Below are 23,648 nucleotides of genomic sequence, written 5' to 3' on the forward strand. Positions count from 1 at the left end.
CTGGGACACCCTTCATGCCCACCCAAGGCACTCTCAGGAGAGGCCTTGTGCGTGCCTGTACAGGCTGGTTCTGCGCCAGGAACACCACTCAGGCCTTCTGAAGTGCTTTCCTGGGGGCATCTGCCTCCCACAGACACTCAGCCACAGTTGGGTCCACAGACCCGAGGCTCATACTCACCCAGGTTCTCCCCGCCCCACACGTCCATCATCATATCGTATTTCCCCAGTTCTTCAAAATAGAGCTTGTCCATCACGAAGAGCCCGCCAGCAATCATAGGGGTTCTGAAGAGAGAGAGAGGGCCAGGGCCCAGGTGGGTGGCCACGCCTGGGCCCCAAATGACACACACTGGCCTTCCAAACCACCGCACAACCGCCAGCTCCTGGTGTCTCCCGGGACCCTCCTGGATGCTGCCACAGGGACAGGGCTGGACTGAGCCAGCCTTCTGCGGGAAGTGGCCAGGGCTGGACACTCTGGCAGGCTGTCCTGAATGAGGTACACGGCCTTTCTGTGCTTCTCTTTCCTTACATAGTAATTATGAAGTTCAAAAACATAACATCCCAAAAGCCTTGGCATATGGCTAGGGCTCCTAAGAAACTGGTTCCGAGACGGCTGGAGGCCACGCTGCTGAGAGCTCTCCGTCACACGCCCGGCCAACACACAGCACTGCGGATGTGCCTGGTGCACACGTTAGACTGCCTTGGAGGACAGGAAACCCGGAAGGACTTGGCTGTCCAGTCCTGCACAGACTGAAACCTTCCCCGACTCGCCTGGAGCGGAGGCAGAGACATGGCGGCAGAGCCAGGGTCTCAGGGCACATGTTCCAGCATGCCAGTACTTACTTTATGGGGGCGACTGGGTTCCTCTGCCGGGACCTCCTCTGCTCAAGCGTCATGTAATCCCACTTGAACACCAAGTTCCAATCAAAACCTATTGACAGGAAAAAAAGGGGGTGCTAGCAATGGCTGCCAGGGCCCCCAGCACCCCAATCCTCACGGCTTATTAGTGGATGGTATCTGAACAGGACAAAAGAAAGGAAAGGAAAGAGACAGACAGGAAGACGTGCAGGGAACAGTGACAGGTGATAGGGCTGGGGCAGAGGGCACGTGCTTAAATCTCCAAACCCCAAAGAAAAGGCGGTTCAGGCTTTTCTAATACTAGCACACACAAGAGGACCGGCACGTAGCTCGGTGGTAGAGTGCGTGCCTAACACGTGTGAGGCTCTGGGCTCCATCCCCATCACCGGAAAAACAACTGTAAGGACAAGTGTGGAAAGTGACGAGGACTGGGGTCTACATCCTGCAGCATGGCACACCCGAGGGTCTGATGCCCAGTGCCACCCACGGGAGGGGCACCTGCTGCCAGGCCTTGGTGCCTGATGGCAACTGGACCCGCTTCAAGGGGGACAAGGCATGAAAACTTAGAGACAAATAAAACCCGACATGTAGGAGTGTAGCCGAGTCTTGCCGAACGATCCCCATGCTCTGCTTTGGGGGACTGGACCCAGTTTTACAGTTTTGCCGTCTTCTGTTACTGACCCTCTGTCCATGGGTCTTTCTGAAACAGTCCATCTTCTGCCACTCCACTAAAAATGTGAGAGCCCCCCATTTCACATCGCAGGGTGCTGACCAGCTGGAATGGGCCTTTCTGCCTGGCGAGGGCCCAGGGGTTCTGATGAGTACAGTACTAGAGCTCAAGGCTGAGTCTCTTCCTCTGACTCCTTGGTTCTGGCGGAGTTCCCACCCGAGGCTACTGACCTATCGGGTTTCAGTGAGCATGGTGAGGCCCTCTGGGACCCATGAAAAGGAGTGAGCCAGACTCGCGGGGCCTGGATCCAAAGCTCCCATGGTAGCACGAGGCTCCTGGGTGGACCAGAGCTCCCTGGAGCCCCGGAAGTATGTCGTCAAAAGACCTTCCGTGTTCACCTCAGGTGCCCCCCTCAACCTCGCCCCTCAATGACGGTGGGGTCTAACAGGCCGTGGCCGGGGACAACAAATGGGAAGACGTATGTGCCACACCTCGTGTTTCAATAATGTCTTGGCTTTGACAACTAACAGCAGAGGCTGACAGAGTCCACACCAGCAAAAGCTCTGGGGCCTCCAATGAGTTCAGAGGGGGAACTTTAGACCAACCACTCCTGGGGAAGATATTTAAGAGTGGCTGGGCTGTGTGGCCCTGCAGGAAACTAGTCCTGTATTCAGAGCCGGAGGCAGGCAGCTCTGGAGCCCCCACCCAGAGTGCCAATGGGAGAAGAAGGCCTCATCCCCTTGATTGGAAACGTCAGTGTAACTGCACCCAGGGACAAGGCCCTCACAAAGCAGCAGCAGCGGTCTGCACAGAGGGGCGGAAAACACGGCCACTCCCCTTAGTGACCCATCGTGTGGAGGGAGCTCACACCACAGGGCGGGCTCATCGATGCTATGCGGGACAGCAGCGCTCCAATTGACACCTACCGCCCTTCAGATCAGCAGAGGCCCCCACATACTGGAAGTTGTCCATGTTAATGACGTCGATGATGGGCGACACCACCCGCGTCCTGTCCTGAGAAGAGGACAGGAGGCGTCAAAGTCCAGCATACGACATCTAGCATCCAGGGGCACCGGGGACCCGCCTCCCACCCAGGACAGCCCCCTCAGCACTTCTTAACATTGAAGAGTGTGAGACCGCTCCACCAGTCCAGCCCCAAGCCCGTGGCCGTGCACACACCAACCCGGTGGCAGGCCGGTCTGGCAGCAGCAGGGCCAGGGTGGATGGGAATGCTGGGGTAGGCGCTGTCATGCAGGCGTAACAGAGGGGCTCAGTTAGGGCTTACAATCCTGCCACCTGTGGGGCTTTGGATACACTACTGGAATTCCTAAACCCTGTCTCCTGACCCATCTAGTGCAGCAATGTCTGTATAAAACGCAGCATATAGGAAGTGCCTGGTGTGCTGTTTGGCCCAGTGAAGTGGAGTAAACACGACTGTCGTAATCGCCCTTGGTGACTGTCAGCTACAACTGTGTTAGGCTGAAGCAGGATCCATTCACTCTCTACTTCCTTTGTTACGCTGGTCTTGTCTCCCCCAAGAAAGCACTTTCACAGCAGGAAAGAAGGAAAGTCAATAAGAAAGCAGAAGGCAGAGAGAGAACGCATAAACTGATACTACACTGGGATGGTGCTTCTGGCAGGGAGGGGCCACTCCACAGCCCCACCTGCACCTGGTGACTGCGCTCTTCTATGCTCCTGGAGCGGCCAGCCGGCCTGTGACACTGCCCAGGGGCCCCGTCAGGTGCACTCATGGCCACTGCTAGCCTTGAGTTCTCGAGCTCCATAACTGTGAGTGTTGCGAGCTGCTCTTTGGTCCTGAGCAAAGAGTTGCCTTGTCTATGGGCTTCCACCTGCCTCCCCACACATCCCTATGGCCCCCACAGGCCAGACTAACGACCCAGAGACACTGTCTGCCCTCCCAGCACCCGGGGACCCACAGCACGTGGCCACACCCACCCACTGGGGCCTCACCTCAGCCACACGCTCCAGCAGTGGCTCCAGCCAGTGCTCGTTACACTCACAGTGGCTGTCCAGGAAGGTGAGGACCTTGGCTTGGGCAGCATCCGCACCCCGGACCCTGGAGCGCATCAGGCCTGTGGGAGCAGTTCAAAAGCAATCACCTTGGCACCTGCCTGCAGCTCACCAGGTGCAGGGCGACAAGCCTTCCCGTGCTTGCTGGGCAAACACAGCCTGTCTGGCAGCATCAGGGCCACCTGTGGTCACCAAGGCCAACTTCTACAGGAACTTCAGTAGTTAACCAGATGACCCACAAGACAACCTTCTTAGAAGTACTGTGTTCTGAGAGAACATCACAGAACTGAGGTGTCTTCCACCAAAAGTCTGAAATGTGGTCTTGAAAAGCCATTTCCTCTGGCATGGGACAGTTTCACTTAGCTGACCACAGAAGGTGTCAGCCCCTACCTCGAGAGCTAACAGCACCCACCTTAGGGGCTGTAATATCTCTAAGTGCATTTGCAGACATCTGCCTTCTAAGACTTATCACATAACATAAATGACTGGCTTTTTACATAAAATCAGTTATACTACTGGCCCAACTGTATACACATGTGATGCTAACATATAAATTTTCATAACAGAGTCGTCTTATAAACAGTACCTTTCCACCAGATGCCAGAGTGACAGATCCTTTAACAAGCATCTGGAAGAACGTGACCACTTTGAGGACAGGTGCCTTAACTGCCTTTTTACAGTCAAAAGGGATTTTCAGTGACTTATACAGTTACAAGCTAGAGCAGGGAAAAGACAAACAATTTCTAGTCTGAATTTGCAAAGTCTCTCCGATAGGGCTAACAAGTGATTCACCAATTGCAAACAACCAACATGTTGCTAACTCCCTCCTTTCTTTCTTTCCCCCTCCTCTTTATCTGTGCCAGTCTTTTTCCTCTTAGGTGAGAGTGTGAGGTGGTCAACATTTTTGGGTTAAATTTCATAATTATTTTGTAGGCTTAGGAGACAAAAATAATGCAGCAGGTTGTAAGATTTGGATTTACTGTGGGCCTGAGGACCGCGTCTGGCAGGCAGTTCGCTCAGTGAGAACACCCACTGTTGATGTGTCATGGACGGACGCCAAGCAGATGAGACTGGTCAGAACCGGTGCTGCTCAGGCCGGCTGTCACAGGCTCCACCTCTGTGGACGACCAGGCTCCTGCTAAGGACACTCTCTTCCCTGGACTTTAGCTGTCCACACAGGGAAGTGGAGGGAAAGATTCCACGGCTGAGGAATGCAGCATCCTCTCCTGGGTGACACTGACCTTGGACCATGGGGCTACCGGTCTGGGGCTTCCCGAGACTGAAAGCCTCCCTAGGCCCACCGAAAAGTCTCACACCCAGCCTCCAGGCTCTCACACATGCAGACGCCTCAGCTGCTGGCCATGCTGATCTAAGTCCAGACAGGCACGTAGCAAGTCCCCAAGAGCCCCAACTGTACTGCTTTCCAGGAGCTCGGCTCCAGCCCAGTCAACACCAAGGCTGGTGCGGGTGGCACCAGAATGACCTGTGCATGGAACCGCGGCCCACCCTGCTGTGGGCGGTTCACCGGCAGCAGGTGTCAGATATGGAGCTGCTATTTATCAGATGTCCGGAGCATGGAGCCACGGAACCCCAGGGCTAAACCTAAACTGCAGACAGGGGGCTGGTGAGGCTCCCTGGGTGTGAAAGAGCAGCTGATTTCTTGACACACAAGCAGAAGTGAGCTTGCACTTTTGTCCTGACGCACACACCATCTCAATTAGTTGAGCTTCCGCTGTCCTTCCCGTGCACTGGACAAGGCTCCCAAGCAGCTCTGGGGAACAGGGGACCGAGTGCTCAGCCGCTGTCCTGAGCCGGAGCACATGCTCCTGTCACCCCGGGCTCAGCAAAAACAAACTGGGAGGCACTGACATGATGGCTCAGGAAAGCAGTCTCACCTTCTCGCCGATCGTTCCGAAGGACCCGCACTTTCTCGATTTTCCCCAAGAGGGCCCCGTCCTCAGCTGGAGAAAAAACAGAAGCAGAGCATGGTGAGCCACACGGGGCGAGTCCACGGGGGAGCACAGCAATTTCTGGTTCTCTGCCGCCGGTTCTCCCCTCGGGTCCGGGGGCGGGGGGCTCTCCTCTCTGGCTTGGCATCTGCCCGGCAGCTCTGCACTGGCCCCACCCACGGGAAGGCGAGTGCCAGCAGAAAGGCCGTGTTCGGCGGCGCTTGGTACTCACGGTCGTTGCTGTAGTCATCTACCAGGATGATTTCTTTTATGAGGTGGGGTGGACTTCTCTTCAGCACACTGAGGAAAGATAGAGGACAAGGGCCATGGGCCTCGTGGGGGGCTGCCTGGGAGGATCCTCTCAGTCTTGTGCTTCACTGGGGGGCCACCAGCCCCTCCCAGGGCCAAGCAGTCAGGGCTCCATCGCTTCCCCAGTGGCACCTCCCCTGGACGCAATAGGTGCGCTGAGCAGGTCTCCTAGGCTCACCTGACTACCGTCCTCAGCAGGGCCGACCTGGCTTCATTGTGAAACGTGATCACCACGCTGGTGGCCGGCAAGTCCACCCTCCACTGCTTCCACTGACACCTGAGGGCAGAGAAGGATTGCTGGCATGAGGAGCACAGGCGCGGTGGCCCCTCAAAGGAGGGGCATGCGCTGCAGGGCAGGTGGGGAGCCCGGCGGCTGTGGAAGCTACTGGCTTGCGGGATGCAGGAAAACAGAATGCACTGGAGTTGCACACAAGCACTGGAAGATCCTGGAGGATCTGTACAGAGAAGGCCCAAGGCACAGACCACTGCAGGAACGAGCTTTCCTACCCCCACTCCTCTCACTAGCCTCTGGGTCCACAGCGGTGGCGCTCCTCCAGTTTGGAACTCGGCTCTCACTAGCACATGCCCGGTGGCTGCTCTCCCTTCTTGCCAGGCCCTCTCCTAGCAACCTCTGTAGTGGTGGGGATGCCTCAACCAGCAGCCATGGGGCACACAGTCTCCCTCCCTGCAGCTGGGGCTGCAGACACAAGCAGACTGCACCCAGCCCTACAGGCAGGCACAAGACCAGAAGGTACTGAGCACTATTTTTACAAAAGGAACTCATACAGCTCCAAGACTCTAGCACAGTATGAGGTTCCAGATCCTGAGGACAATACCCTTGGGGAGAGTGGAGAGCTCCTGAGGGCCATGCAAGTGGTCAACTGTGGATGTGGCCAGAGCCTCTGCTGCCCTGCTGACAGCAGCTCAAGCAGGAGCCTGGGAAGCGCTGGGCACTGGCCTCACACAGGCCCTGCAGGGAGCAGCAGAAAGACCTGCCATCTCCCCACACGATGTCCTGCCACTGGCACTGTGGAGACTCCTGCAACCCCAGGTGAACACAGTGCTGCCAGTGGAGAGAGGGGAGGCCCTCAGGAAGCCACACCTGGGCTGACTCTGAACATGTCTTCCCTCTCCTAGGTTAAAGACAGCATCTGTCCTGAACAGGAAACGGAGGTGGGTCTTGACTAACCTGTGCAGCTCAGCCATGGCTAATGTGCCCCAGTGGCTGAGCACGGAAGCAGACAGTGACACACAGAGGGAGGAGGCATCCCTCAAGAAACAGGGCGCAGCCACCACAGCCCTGACTACCAAGAAATAGTCCCAGAGAAGCCTGTCTGGGACATGAGCAAGAAAAGCAGCAGGCCAGGGTTGCAAGAGGGGCTTTTCTGGGCCGTCTTAGCTGCTTCAGCTAGCTTGTTTTAATTAATCATGAGAAAACAGCCACTGCTGTTTGGGGAGAAAACACATTCTGGAATTAATAACAAAGCTCATTATGTCTGAGCTTTTACTGACAAGCAGACTGATAGGCTAGTTTTTCTATTTCCAATTTCAAGAATTGACAGAGTGTTAGATTAAGGAAGTGAGAAATCTATAAGGCTTCTACTACAAACAAATTACCAAAGAGCATCAATCCCAAGAACCCAATTCGCAATGCTAATGAAATGAGAGCTGGAGCGGAGGCCTGGTCAGGAGCCCTTCCTGGGGCAGGGCTGCTGGGCTGAGCAGCTGAAGGGCTAGTACCACGGCAGCCCAGCGAGGGTGCAGGAGACACCTGGGCATTTTCATCCTTGAAGGAGCCAGCTGAGCTGATCCAATCGCGCCCTATTCTCTCAGCCTCCCATTCTCTGCAGGAAGCTTCATCTTCCATGAGCGGCAGGAAGTCTCAGGGGCTCTGGAAACACTTCAGAACACGCAGGGCTGCTCCATTTTATTAAAATTCCTCTCCATATTCATAAGGCCGCGAGTTTTGCGAGGCTTTGGCAATTGTGCGCCTGAAGAGGGGCCCCATTCTTAAGGCTGAGGAATAACAAGTGATACTGAGTGTTTCACACCCCGGGAGTCGACGTGTGCGGCGCCTGCATATGGACGTGATGAGCCCGCACAGCACACAGAACCACGTGGAGCAGCAAGCTGGGGATTTCTTTAAAAAGAAAGGAAAGAAATTCTGCATTTTAAGAGCCACATCTCTGCCAGCCCATCTCAGCGGCTGGCTCAGAGGCAGCGTGAGAACCCAGCACGGAGCGGGGGAGCCGGCAGCCCGCGCCTTCCACTCTGCTGAGTCCTGAGCAGAGTCGAGGTCTATCCGAAGTCAGTAGCAGGACGAGCTGAGGTTCGCCTGCCCTTTGGAAGCAGCTAACACTGAGACGCGGGGGCTGAGGAGCCAACTCCAGCCCCGTTCACTGCCCCAAGCTCTGGGGCAAAGGGTCCTTCTGGAGCCTTCCTGTTAAAATGCAGACTTCAAAAACCAGATTCAAGTGAGAGCCTGTTTCAAATCAAAGAATAAAAATTAGGGCAGGGGGTACAGCTCGGAGGTCGAATGCCCCTGGGTTTCATCCCCATACCCACACACACACAAAAAAAAGATTCAAGGTTTTAACCCTAAACCTATTCTTAAATTCCTGAGAGTACTCACTACCCAGATCTGAATCCTGACTAGATACCAACAGGTGCGTGGGGAATCCCCATGAAGGTCCCCGAGGCTCAGGGCAGAGGAGGCCTGCCCAAAGCACGTGGTCTTCTACAGTGATCAAGACGCAGGGGAACAGTCACAGCCACGCTTTGTGGATGGTGAAGCAACGTGGGAGGAGCAGAAGCACATCTCCCATGCGCAGCAAGCCGCGCCCCGTCCTCTGGCTGCACTGGTGCTCCTGCAAAGGGCTTCCAGTGACCTTGGGTACTGGCTCCAGGGACACCCATCCCTCCTCACCTAAACAGCACTTACAACCTTGCACAATGACCAGAAAAGCAAAACAGAGGAAAGAGCTCTGAAATCTGGAACCGTCCCCATAAGGAACACAGGGCTCGATCTGCACTGGGCAGCTGTGGTCAGTGGGCACTGGAGGCTGCGGGAGCATCTCTTATAACCCGGAGAAGGAGCCGAGCAAAGAGGCTCCAAGGTACACGTGGAATACAGGTAGAGAGCTGCAGTCTGTGAAAGGGGGAAAGCCTGCAGGGAGAGTGGGAGGAAGGGAAGGCGGGGGGGGGGGGGCGAAGAGAGGGAAGGGGAGGGAGAGGGAGGGAGAAAGAGAGAAAAGGGGGCAGGTAGGCAAGGCAGGGGTAACGAAGGAGACAGAGAAAGACAGGAGAGACAAGAGACACACAGGAGAGAGACTGATGAGAGACACACGTGAGAGAAGGAGAGAAAGTAAAGAGTTCAAGTTCCTCCACAAGGCCCAGGGAGGAGCGAGGCCTGGCAGAAAAGCCACACTCCTGAGGTGGCCTCCAACCAAACAGGCGGTCAAAGGAACAACCAGTCATTGGGAAAATATGCTCCGCCTCCCTAGAACGCCCACTTGACTCCAATTCTGTAAGGAAAATACCAAGCAACCTAAGTGACTAGTGTCTGGCCTGCTTTTTGATGCCATAACAGAACACTGCAGAACAAAATCCGCAAAGCTCACGTTTGTTCCACACAGTGCTGCTGGAGTCTGGGAAGCCCAAGAGCTTGGTGCTGGCCTCTGACAAAGGCTTTCTGCTGCACCAATCACAGAGCGCAAACATGGGCAGGCGCATCCCATCCCGAGACCACTCGAGAGCTTAGCCAGCCCGGCCAGGCAGGAGAGGTGCTGGGGTGGGGGGGAGCTCAGCCGAGCAGGAGGGGTGCTCAGGGAGGGGTTCTGGGGGGAAGAGCTCGGCCGGGCTCCTCTACCTCTTCCACTACCTCCTCTTCCTCTACCTCTTTCTCCTCTACCTCCTCCTCCTCCTCCTTCCAATAGCTCTTGGAAAAGTTTTCAGTTGAAATTTAGTGTCTGTGAAACGCAGGTGATAACAAGGTGGATGACACTCCTGACTCAGAAGCTAATAACAATATATTCTGCATCTGAGAGGAAAAAAAGGCAAGAGAATCTACACGATGCACTCTGCGTTCTTACGTAGGAAACGGAAGCGGCCTTAGGTGGGCAAAAGCCCAGAAAGGGCTCCAGTCATACAGTGAGACTTCTGCAAAATCCCAGGAAGCTCTTCGCTAAAAAGGGAAAGAACTCAACTTGAGGCATAAAATTGTAGGAAACTATTTCAGCAGAACAGCCTGCTGAACTTGTGCAAATACTATGCAAATTAAATACTCTTAAGACAATCATAATTTAATAGCAATCTGTGTGGAATCCCAGATAGCATCAACAAAACCAGGAGTGGGAGGAAGAACGTGGAAGCACACTAATTCCCGTTTTAAAATACGCTGTTTTATTCTTGGCATGAAACCAATACTTCTCTGATCACCTTTTGTTGTTGCTGAATTTTTATGAACAAAATTTTGAAGCTAAATGAATCGGAGTAGGAGGCAAACTTTTTTTTTTTCTTGGCAGTACTAGGGATGGAAACCAGGGGCACTCTACCCCTGAGCTACACCCCCAGACTGATTTTTTATTCTTTATTTTTGAAACAAGTTCTAAGTTGCAGAGGGCCTAAGTAAGCTGAGGCTGGCCTCGAACCTGTGCTCTTCTTGTCTCAGCCTCCCAAGTACTGGGATTACAAGTGTGCACCATCACGCTTGATGAGTGCAAAGTTTTCAACCAATTGCAGAAAAAATCCAGGTAATAAAAGGCTAAGGATGTAAGTGAAGTGCACTGTCCATGCAGGGGGAAAAGGAAGAGAAAAGGAGAGGAGGAAGAGGAAGAGAAGAGGAGGAAGAAGACGAGGAGGATGATGACAAAGAAAGGGAGGAAGAGGAGGTAGAGGAAGAGGAGGAAGAGACAGGAAGAGGAGGAACAGGAAGAGGTAGAGGAGGTAGAGAAAGAGGTAGAAGAGTAGGTAGAGGTAGAGGAGGAAGAGGAAGAGGTGGAAGAGGAAGAAGTAGAGGAGAAAGAGGTGGAGGTAGAGGAAGAGGAGGAAGAGGAGAAAGAGGAAGAAGAGGTAGAAAAAGAGGTAGAGGAGGAGGAAGAGGAGGTAGAGGAGGAAGAGGTAGAAGAGGAGGAGGTAGAGAGGCGGAGGTAGAGAAGAGGAGGTAGAGGAGGAAGAGGTAGAGGAAGAGGAGGAAAAGAAAAGGAGGAAAGGAGGTAGAGGAGGAGGAAGAGCAGCTGGCCTGCTTCCCTTCCATACACGCCCACCCTGTCTTCCACTCTCCACAAGTTGGAACAGCTGAAGACCCTCACCAGGGGTGGGCAGGTGCTAGCGCCAAAGCCCCAGACTTCCCAACCTCAGGACTGGGAGGCAAGGAGCTTCCCTTCATAACTTACTCAGTCACAGTATTCCATTATAACAACAGCAAATGAACTAAGATACAAACCGAAAACAAAATGGTGCTCCAAAATGAAAAATAGGAGACAAAACTATATCAAGAATAAGCAAAAGAAGTGGGATGCCAGCGATATACAAAGTATCAGTGTGCAAAGTACAGCTGCTCAGGCTGAGTGTTCCTTTTCCATCAACTGAGTAAACCCCCCAGAGCTGCCCTCAGCAGAGCTCACAGACACTCTGGGCTCCACGTGGATTGGGAACCGCTTTCCATCAGATGCACTTCCTAGAAGGCTGAAGCTTGTGACCAGGGAACCCCCAGGGGCCTCTGGACCCCCACAAACACTCGGGATAGCACCCCCGAGAGGGCTGTGTCCCCAGGCACATCAGGACTGATGGCCCGGCACTGCCACCAGCCTGCTGGCCAAGAGGTGGCCCTTCTGCTCTGTCCAGGTCTGCTCTGCTCTGCTGACAAAACAATACCACCAATATCCATTTACTTGGTTCTGGAGGCTGAATCCCAGGCAAAGTGTGGGTGGGCTGGGTCCAGGTGCAGCCTTCCCTGGCTGACACACGTCTGGTGTCCACTCACTGCACATCCACGTGGTGGGCAGAGACGTCTGTCCCTCTTCTGAGCAGAGCTGTCCAACTGGGCCAGGGCTACCTCGTGACCTCGATCATCTGTGAAGGTTCTGCCTCCAGAGATGGTCACGTCATGCTGGAGCTTCAACATGTGAATCTGGGGACAAGGCTCAGTTCATAAGAACTGGCCCTTGGGCTGCTGGCTAAAGGGACAGAAGACTCCATGGACCACGTGAGCCAAGAAGCACACACTTCGACACCCAGAGGGGACTGGAGCAGGCAGGTCCCACGGGAGCAGAAGAAAGCAGCAGCTTGGCCTGCAGGTTTCCACTAACGGGGATGAGGCACTTGGGCACTGAGGGGTTTGGCCGGGGCAAAACCCCACTATGGGAGCTACACAAAATCAGATCTGCAGCCCCTGGAGGTGATGCAGTCCCACGGGCTCCAAACAGCCTCAAGTCCTACACTTCTATCCTGGCCCAGGGCTGGGCAACACTGGAGAGAAACTCCCGAGGCCCCACACTTCTGTCCTGGCCCAGCTGGCTGAACACACTCAAGGAGAAACTCCCAGGCTCCTCGGGCTTCTTCACAGCAGTCCTATGGGACTGTATCCCAATCCTGGAACGTAGCCTGAGCTTGACAGCACCCCACAGCGCTAGGCATTTCTCCCAGTGGTAGTCTTCAGCTCCCATGCACAGCTGAAGATTCTGATGCTGGAGCGTCTAGGGCTTGGGCCCAGGCCTCTCCCATCTGCACTTGTTCCCTGGAGGGCAACATCTGGGCTCACAGCTTTAAATACCACCCATATGCTCAATATTTCCAAATTTATGTTTCTGCTATGACCTTTCTTCTGGGTGCCAGACAAGCATCCAGCCACCCACAGAACAGGTGCACCTCCGGTGAGGTGAGTTAGTTCGTCCAGATCCTGACTCCCCACGAGTTCCCTTGGCCACTCCACTCCAGAACCCACTTCGGCGGAGGCGAGGCCATTCTTCCTAGTCCCTCCAGCTGTGCGCCTACCCCAACCACTCGCACACCCAACCAGACCAGCCACACATTCAAGGGAGATGCGGCTACCTGGCTACCTCTGAGGCCACTCCCCGTTCCTTCTGCCGGACAGCAGCTGCAGCTCCCTGGGGAAGAGAGGGGCATCTCCAGAATGCTCATTGACTTAACTGCTTTCAGGTCTTCGTAATCTATCTGAAACTTCAAAGAGCATTGAGCAAGGTTACTGAGAACCTTTTCCTTTCCAAGGAAAAACTGTGAGAAACTGCTGGTAAGAGGGGCAGGCCATGCCTTCCTGTCTCCACGGAGAGATGCCCTATCCTGAAGGCAGAATGGAGTGCTTCCTGCCCACAGGAGGTTTCTTCCTGAAGCGCCATCTGATACGTTTAAAAAGGCTTTCCTTGTTTCCTTGCTTCCAAGGCTCTGAGCCTCTGCCGCCCACCCGCCAGCATCTGTCCAGAGGTGACGAGGAAGGTCAAAACTGCATGCTCCGTCCTGGGGAGCCGGCAGTGTCGCAGTCCCCTTGCGTGCTGGCCCCCACTGCTGCACGCTCCACCTCCCTTCTCATGCCTCCGTCACTTGGTGTGTGACAACTGGGTGGCACTCAACAAATGTCAGGTACTGTGCTGAGCAACTCACTTTCAACAGATACTGGGGTTCCTGAGTGCTGAGGTGTGTGAACAGTTCCTGGATCTGACTCCCTGTTCTGGTGAGTACAGAAGATGAAGAGAAGAAAGTGGGTGCCTGTGGGGCACATGGTGTTGATGGGAGCCAGATAAGCATGGCGGCGGCAGGAGGGGGGCACGGCAGAGAGGGAACCAACCCTTCAGACAGGTCTCCCTGTTACAAAGCAGCGACTCTGTGGCAGGTCACAGCCCTAAGGGAAAACTGGAGGCCTGGGGTTCCCAGCCAGGCCTGGAGGCTCCAAAAACCTTGTTCTTGACCAGCCTTCACCCGCTCTGCTCTCAGATCTGTCCCAGCTGAAGACTGAAGGCTACTGTACAGGCATTTCCGTGAACTCCACAAAGACTGCAGAGACCAAGAGGTGGAGGAGGGCCGCTGGCATGGGAAGGTCAGAGTCTTGGGGAAGTCAGAGGCGGCCCGACCGCCTCGCTGACATGCAACAGCCTGGGCACCGCAGAGGTGACACCTGGAGGACACTAATCGGTTCCATTTCGAGCACTCAGTTGATGCTGGTAGAATTTAATTTAGCCCAAATCCAATAAGCGGAAGGCCTCCCAGCTGCTCCTCCAACACATGCAAATGAATGTGCCGCATAGGCTGGAACTAAAATTAACCTGCTAAGATGCTCCTGTCGTGAAGGACAGGCGAACACCTGCCTGGGCACACTCCACTCCAAGCACACTGAAAGGAGGAGCATCACGGTTTGGGGACGTGAGGAGTTCAGCCCACCTGCTGAGGAGAACCCAGAATGACGCCGTCCCCTCTGAAGCCCACCAGTGACAGAGCACACACACCACCTCACGAAGGCGAGATCCTGAGCCGCCATCCAAAGCCACCTGGCAGGACTGCTGCGCCACAGCTGCCGACTGTTGCCTAGGCCACAAAGACAGCCTCGTCTACATGGCAAGGTGCAGATCCTGTGAGGAGGCCTCTGAGGAGCATCTGGCCCAGGCTACTGAGTCTGGGGAAGAGGGCATGGGGCATGCACCTGGGGCCACCTGGAAGGGGCAGGGATCCCTCCCAGAAACTCGTGCCCTTCCTAGAGAAGCCCCCTGCACACACCTCAGGACTTCTAGCCTGGCAGCACACAGCTGCTTCCAGGAGAACAGGAAATCCCGCCTCAGAGAGTACTCACTGGTCATGCCGGGTGTCGGGGATGGCTCGGTCCATCCGCAGCTTGTCACTCTCCACCTGGTTGAACTTGTTGCGGGCATAGGGGTCCTGCCCAGAGCGAACCATTGTCCCCCCAACATAAGCCTCCTGATTGAAGTCTGGCCACCGTACCTTTCCTGAAAAGAACAGAGTGGAGGGTGCTGGATGAGGGTTAGAGAGACCAGGGCGCCATCACAGACCACAGCGAGCAGGGACAACAGAGCTGCGGCTTCTCCTGTGGCAGTCTAGGCAACAAGCTGGCTGGAAACAGCCTGGGCCAGCACCAGCAAGTCCAGGAGCCCAGCGCGAGAAACCAGCACACACGGTCTATGGCACGGGAGTGCGGGGCCCTCCAGTGAGCCAAGTTAAACCAAAGGGTGACAACATAAGCGTAATAGGCACCTCTATGACCTCTCCCGCTCCCCCACTTTCCCAGGGCTCATGGTAACACCAGGGGCACACGGGATGTGGGAAAGGTCGTGTGTGAGTCGCCCGTAAACACATACAGCTGTGGGATTCAGGGTGGTACCCAAGCATGCTGTGCCTGGTGTGCCCATGAACGGGCCCACAGGCAGTGGGTGAAGGCGCCCACTCTGAAGGCCCCGGCCACCTCTGCAACGAGAGGAGACACTGCCAAGGCGAGACCAGTCCAGACACCACACCACAGCTGGACTTGTCCCAGCCACCAAGCCCGAGCTCCTCCTCCCTGGGGGTCACTGTTCCTCCCCGCGGTGCCCCGAGCACATAAACCAGTACCTGTTCTGTTAACATTCTCATTAGCTTAAACAGGAGGAAGTGCTCTCTGTCCTCACAATGTGAAAACAGTACCCAGGACCCTTGGGGGTCCTTCTTGCAGCCTCAGCTTGCTTGACCCACAGAGGCTGTGTGCAGGGCCGGGGACCCAGCCACTGCTCACACTTAGGTCTCCTCTTAGAGGGAAGGGCACCGAGGCAGCCAGCTCAGCGCTCTTTACTGAAGGCTGGCGCAGCCTACACAGCCATGCACAGGCCTCCCAAGAATGCCGCACTGGACGGTGTTTCTCACTGGCAGTGTGGCGGCACCCAGGGGAGCACAGCACCACTCGGAGGGTCAACCTGGAGGGTCCCAGGCACAAAGAACAGAGCCAGGGGGTTAGCAATGAAGGGCAAGGTGTAGGACTTGCGTACACTCAGGCGTGAGCCTGGACTGCAGAAGGGAGGTGCTTGCACTCAGTGCACCTGGGAGCCAGCTGAGGCTGCCAGGAGGTGCTTGGACTCGGTGTTCACTCAGGAGCACTGCTGCCTGGAAGAGGTGCTTAGAGGACAAAGCCCAGCCATGCATTTAGGACATCCTGAGAGGCCCCGCTGTGCTCAAAAGCGGGGCTGGGAGCAAGGGGGCAAGAGAGCCCCGCCCAAGCCCCTCTGACCAGCACAGGCCCAGAGCTGCCCTTCCACCCACACAGGAGGTCAAGCCTTGGCTCTACAGCCTCTGGAAGGAAGGAACAAAGCCTTCACTGGTCTGAGGAGTCCCCTGCAGAGGGCATTCTCAGGTTTATGCGCTGCTGAGGGCTTCCCCTCCTCCCTTTGCTGGCCCACGGCTCAGTGCCTGGGTTCAGAGTCCTTCCCTCTCCCCTAACCCCTCAACCTGCTCTCAAGTCGCACACACCTCTCAGCCCACAATCCTTTGTTTCCTGGCTTAGTTCGGGATAGTCCGGGCAGGAGGGCAGTTGGCACTGAGACCACATGGAGCCATAGTGCTGTAAGTGAACACAGGTCTGGGCCAGAAGGGGTGCTCAGAGCTGCCCAGGACACCACTTCAGGGGGGCCCCAAAACCCACCCCTAAATAGACTTCCAGAAAGGTAAGGCTTTTACAGTCGGGGCCTGCTTGCCTTTGGAAAACTTGTTCCAATATATTTTAACTTAGAGTAACACTCCATTTCCAAATAATGTCTTTTCTTTCTTACAATTTTTATTTTTGCTAAACCTTGTACTTGAATCCATGATATGACTGATACCGAACTGCCAATAAACAATTGACAGAGCAATGGGCCGGCAGAGCCTGAAAACTGGACACTTGAGGGCAGGCAGAGACGCAGGTTTCGACCCCCAGGAGCGAGATCAAGGCAACCAGGCACACTCCCAGGACAGGCGTGTCCCCACAGGTGTGCGGTCAGGCCCCTCTGGGCACAACACCAAGTGTCTCAGTGGATGCCAGCAGAGATGGCCGACTCCACAGCTATCGCTGGGCACACAGCTCCGTGCCCAACTCTCTCAGGGCAAGACTGGAAAACAGAGGCCCCACACAGAACAGAGCCACCTCTTCTGGGAAAACAGCCAAGGAAGGGGAAGAATAATTTAAAGCCAGAGGAAGGCTTTCAGATTGATTTCAGCCTTGTGGCTGATGTCACATTGAATGTAATTGTACTGTGCTTAAAAGAACACTCCTAATGCCCTTCTTCTAGAAGGGTGTGATGCCACACAGAGAGGGCCGGGATAACAAACAATATATCTAATTCAATGACAAAGATATAAACAACACTTTGTCACTCGATATCTGGTATGACAGGAAATTTTGTTCACCTGTGAGAAACTGTCTTGAAAGAAGAAATCCTAAGCAATTCATTAAGTTTGGTACAAAAAAAGGAAATTCAAGAAGCGTTAAGAAGCAACTTAAAAGTAAATCTACAAAAATGTCAGATTTTAAAGGAGAAAAGTCCTCACAAAACAGCCTCAAATGAACTCAAGTCAACAGAAGCTGACGCGCACTAAGGTCCACACCCATCTGAAACCTTCATACACAAATCTGCAACGTGTCTCTTTTCTCAGTTTCAAGTAAAAACTATTTCCCCTACGCAGTGTTTAACCATACTAAATTGAGCTTGCAGTACACAGTCTACACCAATCTCCTTCATTTCAAATGCTAGTTAAAATACCAGTGAGTCCACTAGCCAGATTCGAAGTTGATACATAAAGGACAGAAGGAGAAAGAGCATCCATGGTCGGGTGGCCTCGGTCCCCTGCTGCACCAGACTACCCACTCTGGTAGTCTGCACCAGACTACCCTACCATAACCATGCAGACTGTCTTACGTGGCCGTCTCCATCTACAAGGTAGAAAACTAAGGCTCAGAAATCAAACTGATGAGACATAATGACTCTAAGAAGCTGGAGCCCACCTCAAACCCAGGCCCTTCCTTGTGCCAGATCACTGTTCCTTCGACATCTGCAGCTAGCTTTAAGCAAAACTGGGGTGCAGTGCCCAAGGACCAGGTGCATCTTTGACCGAGCCCCAGCTCCCTGTCTGCCTGCCACCCTTGCCCCAACCCATGACCCCACCTCAAACTGCCATTTCAGTGTTTGTGTCCAAATTCTACACAAGAGTCAAGGGGGAATGACGTCTTGGCCTCTGTGGCCGTGGCGACCCTCGAGCATGGCTTCTGGGGCAGACTACAGACAGTCCTGTGGGTATGAAGGAGAGCGCTCTCGCCTTCTCACCTGTTATGAGTTCACTTCCAACAGGCTTCAGCTGCATCAGCAGTCCAAAGAGCAGCGTGCCCACAACTTGTTAGTGTGAACAAGTCAGGGTGGTCTAAAGACACTTCTGCCCATCAGGCACGTGGTCGCCCCCTGAAGGCCACCATCCCAGGACGGGCTCCCTCAGCGCTCAGCCGGCTTCATGGCCATACAGCACCTGCTGGCGGGGTACCCTTCCACCCACCTGCTACTGCTACTGGGACTGGCAGATACATGGGGACCCACTGAGCTCCTGAGCTGTACACTGGAAACCACCATGGCCAGCGGTTCCTGAGACCAAGGGATTCGAGCCACACCCGCCACACTCAGGAAGACTTGTTTATCCACGAAGAATTCCTAAGGGAAAGGCGTGTTTGGTGCTGGTTTAGTAAGAAAGCTTCAACAGAAAAAGACACTGACAAAATAGGACACAGTATATTCACCAAAAATTAGGAATAATAACCCAAAAAGAGGCAAAGAAGCACATTTCTGTTTCTCTGAAGATAACACACAACAGCAAAGAGTATGAAAAGCAGGCCTAGGGGCTGGAGCCAGATGTGGTGGCGCATACTTGTAATCCCAGCAGGTGCTGTATGGCCATGAAGCCCAGTGCTTGGGAGGCTGAGACAGGAGGATCGCACAGGTTCGAAGCCAGCCTCGGCTACTTAATGAGTTTCTCAGCAACTTAGCGAGATTCTGTTTCCAAATAAAGTATAAAAAAGGTCTGGGAGTATAGCCCCTGGGTTCCACCTCAGTGCCACAAAAAAAAAAAAAAAAAAGGAGGCCTATTTTTTTTCAAGTACTGGGAATGGAACCCAGGAACATTCTCCCTCTAGCTACACCCCTAGCCTTATTTGTTACTCTGTATTTTATAACAGGGTCTCACCAAGTTGCAAAGGGCGAAGTACCTGAGCCTGTCCTCAAACCGCAATCCTATCTCAGCCTCCCAAATGCTTGTACTCTCGGGGTGGTGTCTCTCCAATGACAGGAGGAAACACAAATTCAGAGTGGACATCTTGTGGATGGGCTTTGAGTTTCTCAGACACCATGTAAAGAGCTTGGAAATTATTACTCCACCCTAACAAAAGCTAAACAAACTGAAAAAAAACTCAACTCTTCCCAGATGCAGCATAGAAATGAAGTCTCTAAATTAGCAAGAACAGAGGAGTGAACAAGAAAATCACAACTGTCCATTGAGCTGACAGCTCTACAGAACTGTCCCAGGCAGGAAGCCTGAAATGCAGCTGATGAATTACTGGAGGCTCAGTGTGGACCCAGCCAGGGGCACGCAGAGGCCCCAGCAGGTCCTAATCGCAATCACGGAAGCAGAATCCCTCATGCTCTAGCAGGGGAAGAAAGGGAGCCTTCTCTGAAATCTGCCAGAGCAGTCCATTTGGTGTGGGGTTTGGGGGGCAGGTACTAAAGATTGAATCCGGGGGCATTCTGCCTCTGAGCTACATCCTCAGCTCTACCTTATTTTTTTACTTTGAAATGGCCCTGCTAAGTTGCTGGCCTCAAACCTGCAATCCTGTCTCAGCCTCCCCAGTACTGGGATTACAGGCAAACACCACCACGCCCAGCTGGGCATTCCACCCTCAAGCTGCCTCAAGAGAAGCTATCTGACCACAGCCTTACCTGCTGGGGCACAGCAGAACCTAAATGACCAGTCAGAGGGATCTGAGAAGCACTGCCCAGGCCACCTGCAAGAAATCCACTTTAATATAGACATTTAGATCAGAAATGAAAAGATGAAGAAAGACATCCCACATAAGCCAGGTGTGATGGTGCATGCCTGGTGATTGCAGGTTCCAGGTCAGCCTCAGCAACTTAGTGCGACTTTCAAAATAAAAATTAAACAAGGAATGGGGGTTAGCTCAGTGGGTTCAATCCCCAGTAGCATGCATGCACACATGTGTACACACACACACACACACACACACACACACACAGATATGCCACAGATCTTTGAAAAGACTTTAAAAACTGACAAGCCTCTAGCCAAGCTAAGTCCAAAAGAAAGTGGACACATTCTTGGTGTCAGACATGAGAGAACATCACTCCAGGCTCTAGGAGGTAGTGGAATTCTGTGCACATAAGTCTGATAACCAAGATGACAATCTGCCAAAACTCAGACAAGACATGATTTGAATAGGTCTATACCTATTAAAGAAACTGGATCAATAATTGATGAACTTCCAGAACACCACTTTTCCACTGGTATAGTCTTTCAAGCATTTAATGAAGAAGTTACATCAATTCTTTATATTCTCTTCTAAAATACAGAAGCAAAGGGAATACTCCCTAACTCATTCTGTGAGGCCAGTGTTTTCCTAATGCCAAAACTAGATGACAACATAAGAATAACATGTTATGAACAAATGCAAAAATCTGCAACAAAATACCAGCAAGTCAAATCCAACCGTATATAAAAGTCCTGTGCCACAGCTAAGTGGGATTTAGCCTACTTATGCAAGGCATTGGACAAAAGAAAATCGGTTAATGTATTCCATCCTACTAAGAGCTCAAGAATAAAATCGCATGGTCATATCAATAAATATAGGAAAGGCATGTAACAAAACCCAACACCTTCTTCATAATAAACACTCAGAAAACAGAGCACAGGGAGGAGAACTCCCTCAACTTAACAAAGAGCAGCCTACGGCAGATCCACGACCAATATCCTACTTATTGGTAAGAAACACCAACTGTCCCAGTGAGACCAGGAACAAGACAAGGAGATCCCCTCGGCCCCTTTAACGTCACACCACCAGTTCTAGTTGACAGAATAAAAAAGAAACAGAAGGTATACAAATCAGGGAAGAAATAAGTGTCTTTGTTCAGAGGTGACATGGTCATCTATGTAGAAAATCTGAAAAAACCAACAGAAAATACTTCTGGAACCAATTATAGCAACATTATAAGATAAAAGTTAATAATCAAGAGTCAATAACTTACTTATATATCAGGAATGAGCAACTGGCATTTGCAATTATAAATACAATGCCATTTATATTAGTGCCCTGAGGAAAAAAAATACTTAGGTCTAAATCTAACAAAATATGTGCCAGATGAATATAAAGAAAACTATCAAATTTTGATAAAAATACCAAAAAGGACTAAGTAAATGGAGACCCATCCCGTTTATGTATAGAAAGAGAGAAGGCAGGAAGAACCCTGTCAGGAGGGCAGGAGGCCAGGAGGCTGACAGCAGGAGCCTTCTCACCACTGTGGGCAGCCAGGGTAGAGGACAGCTTGACAGCTTCTTACAACTGACCCACCCTACCACCTGTCCATGTAGTCCTGTCCCTAGTGTTACTGAAATGAGGTAAAAACATACACACATATCTAGAGTGGCCGTATTCACAACTGCCAAGAGACAGAAGCAACCATGATGTCCTCCAGTGGATGAGTGGAAAGCAAACTGGTAAATCCAGATGGGAAGTTGGCGCGCTGTTGAGAGAAAGGCTACACAGCGTGGAACTGTGAGAAGACGTGAGAGGAGCCTGGGTGCACCTTCCACGCCAAGAAGCCCCTCTGAGGGTCCTACAGGCTGCTCTCTGTATGATCCCAGCCGCTCCACATGGGAAAAGGCAAACTGCCGCTGCAGGCCAACGCGGGTCTGCGGTTGCGGTCAGGGAGGCAGCACATGGAGGTGCTGGGGCAGTGCCAGGAGGATGCTACAGTGACAATCACCCACCCAGCGCGCAGAACCAGGCGCGGAGCCCCGTGGACTCCAGACACAACAGGCTGTCATGCGTGCCCCGCTCTGGAGAGGGCCTGGAGACTTGGGGGGCTCTGTGGGTGGAGGCAGGGCTACGTGTCACTCTGCCCCTTCACCCAGTCGGCGGTTACCCTGAAACTGCTCTAACACATAAAGCCTACTTTTAAATTGTCATGAACGAATACAGACCACTCTATTTCCTATTTCATTCTATTTTCTCTTTTGACACATTTCGGTCACCTCATTTACGGCCTGCTAATTTCCCAAGTGGGAAGCAGTGTTCCCAGGCTGTGTCCGGCTGGCTTGGGAACCTCCGCTCTGCCCACAGCCACCTGCCCTGCCTCTGTGTCATGCTGAGTGCATCCACCCCCAGTGGCAAAGCAGGCGGCCTTCCCACCCGGCAGTACCTGGAGGGAGGGTGTCCACGTTCTGTGCTCTCTCGTCTCCATTGCTGTGGTGAAGCTCTTTCTTTTTAATGGGGTCAATTTCGTTCCATTCCTCCTACAGAACAAAGATACCAAGTGAGTCAGTCGACTGCTTCTGTAACACGCACTGGACCTCCTGATGCCCACAGGTCCTGGGGCAGCGGCGGGCAGGGCGGAGCCCCACCTCGGGGCCAGCAGGCAGTCAAGACAGAGCAAGACACCTTCCTCCTCTTCCTTGATGCTGACCACACATCCCTGGAAGCGTGGCCCTGAATCCCCGTGCTGAGGGTGAGGGAGATGGGAAAGTGGGTCGGATAAGTATTTCCATAGTGGTCAAAGTTATGGAGGTGAATGTGGATCTTGGAATTCTTGGTGATCAGGGGGCCTTTCTGGGGTGCCTGCCTGCTGCCTAGCACACTAGCGAGGGCCATGGAGCAGAGCGGCAGGTAAAGACCAACAGCTCCTTGGGGGAACCCAAGAAAGCCAAAGCTTGGCAGAACCTCCCACTTGTCTGGGCAAACAATTTGCTCTAATCCAACAGCAGCAAATCTAACTGCAGCCCCACAACCACGAGCCAAATGCATTTCCACCCACTTGAATCCGATTGTGTAAAATAAGTAGGGTGTCTGTATGCAATTCCTGTCACAGCAGAAGCACCCAGGGCCCGGCACTGCCGAGCCACGCTTGCTAAGTGGACCCCATGGGATGTGGCCAGCGGGACCATCCTCTAGGCCCCCACTCTCCTCTGGGCCAAGCCGGCTGAGAGCTGCGGGCTGTGTGCTGCGCTGACGCTGCACGAAGGGCCATCCTGGGCCTGTGCCAATACACATGTGTATTTCCAAATGCAACTTGCTCTGCTGATAATCTGCATCTCTGCTGAACATGTCTAGTAACTACAAATAAGCTCGGCCTCACCCCCTCTCCCAGAGTGATGGCTCCACCTTTCCCGACTTCTGCAGCTGAGTGAAGAGCTGGGTTGTCACATCAGTGCTGCCCTAGGAAGACAAGTAGCACACAGGACGAGAGAAACCACCGCACACAGGGTCCTGGATGGCATACAGGATGGGAAAAGCCATTCTACCCAGGGCCCTGCCCCCACCCCTGCTGGTACCCAGGAACTGCCACACACTGGGCCCTGGGCCCTGGCGAGCACCAGCATTTCAGGCCCTCGCCCAGGTCCCTTTGAGGTGCTCTTCCACATAGTAGCAAGTGTGTTAAATGCATCCGTTTCCCAACTTGTTTTTTCTTGCTATAAAAAGGTAAAAATGTTTTGCAAAGATACTAGTAACTAGCTTTTGAGATTGTTAGCTGCAGGCTTGCAATTTACTCTTGGCAAAGATTTTGCAGCAAATGCAAAGCAGGGAAAGAAACCCACCCCTGGAC

General features: G+C 53.3%; 1 protein-coding gene across 1 annotated transcript in view; it reads right to left on the reverse strand.

Annotated features, from left to right (window-relative positions):
• The window catches only part of GALNT2 (polypeptide N-acetylgalactosaminyltransferase 2), a gene marked incomplete at both ends in the record, with an annotated part of 78,084 nt that overhangs the window by 13,540 nt on the left and 40,896 nt on the right, over window positions 1-23,648 (reverse strand). The window contains 9 exons of the mRNA XM_080717183.1: window positions 179-282; window positions 841-928; window positions 2,452-2,539; window positions 3,497-3,618; window positions 5,452-5,517; window positions 5,738-5,805; window positions 5,993-6,091; window positions 14,612-14,765; window positions 22,248-22,341. Of these exons, the coding sequence (XP_080573309.1) occupies window positions 179-282; window positions 841-928; window positions 2,452-2,539; window positions 3,497-3,618; window positions 5,452-5,517; window positions 5,738-5,805; window positions 5,993-6,091; window positions 14,612-14,765; window positions 22,248-22,341 (883 nt within the window). The remainder of the gene's footprint in view (window positions 1-178; window positions 283-840; window positions 929-2,451; window positions 2,540-3,496; window positions 3,619-5,451; window positions 5,518-5,737; window positions 5,806-5,992; window positions 6,092-14,611; window positions 14,766-22,247; window positions 22,342-23,648) is intronic.

The sequence above is a fragment of the Muscardinus avellanarius genome, assembly GCF_963383645.1.
Source record: "Muscardinus avellanarius genome assembly, chromosome: 20".
In the NCBI taxonomy this organism is placed as follows: Eukaryota; Metazoa; Chordata; class Mammalia; order Rodentia; family Gliridae; genus Muscardinus; species Muscardinus avellanarius.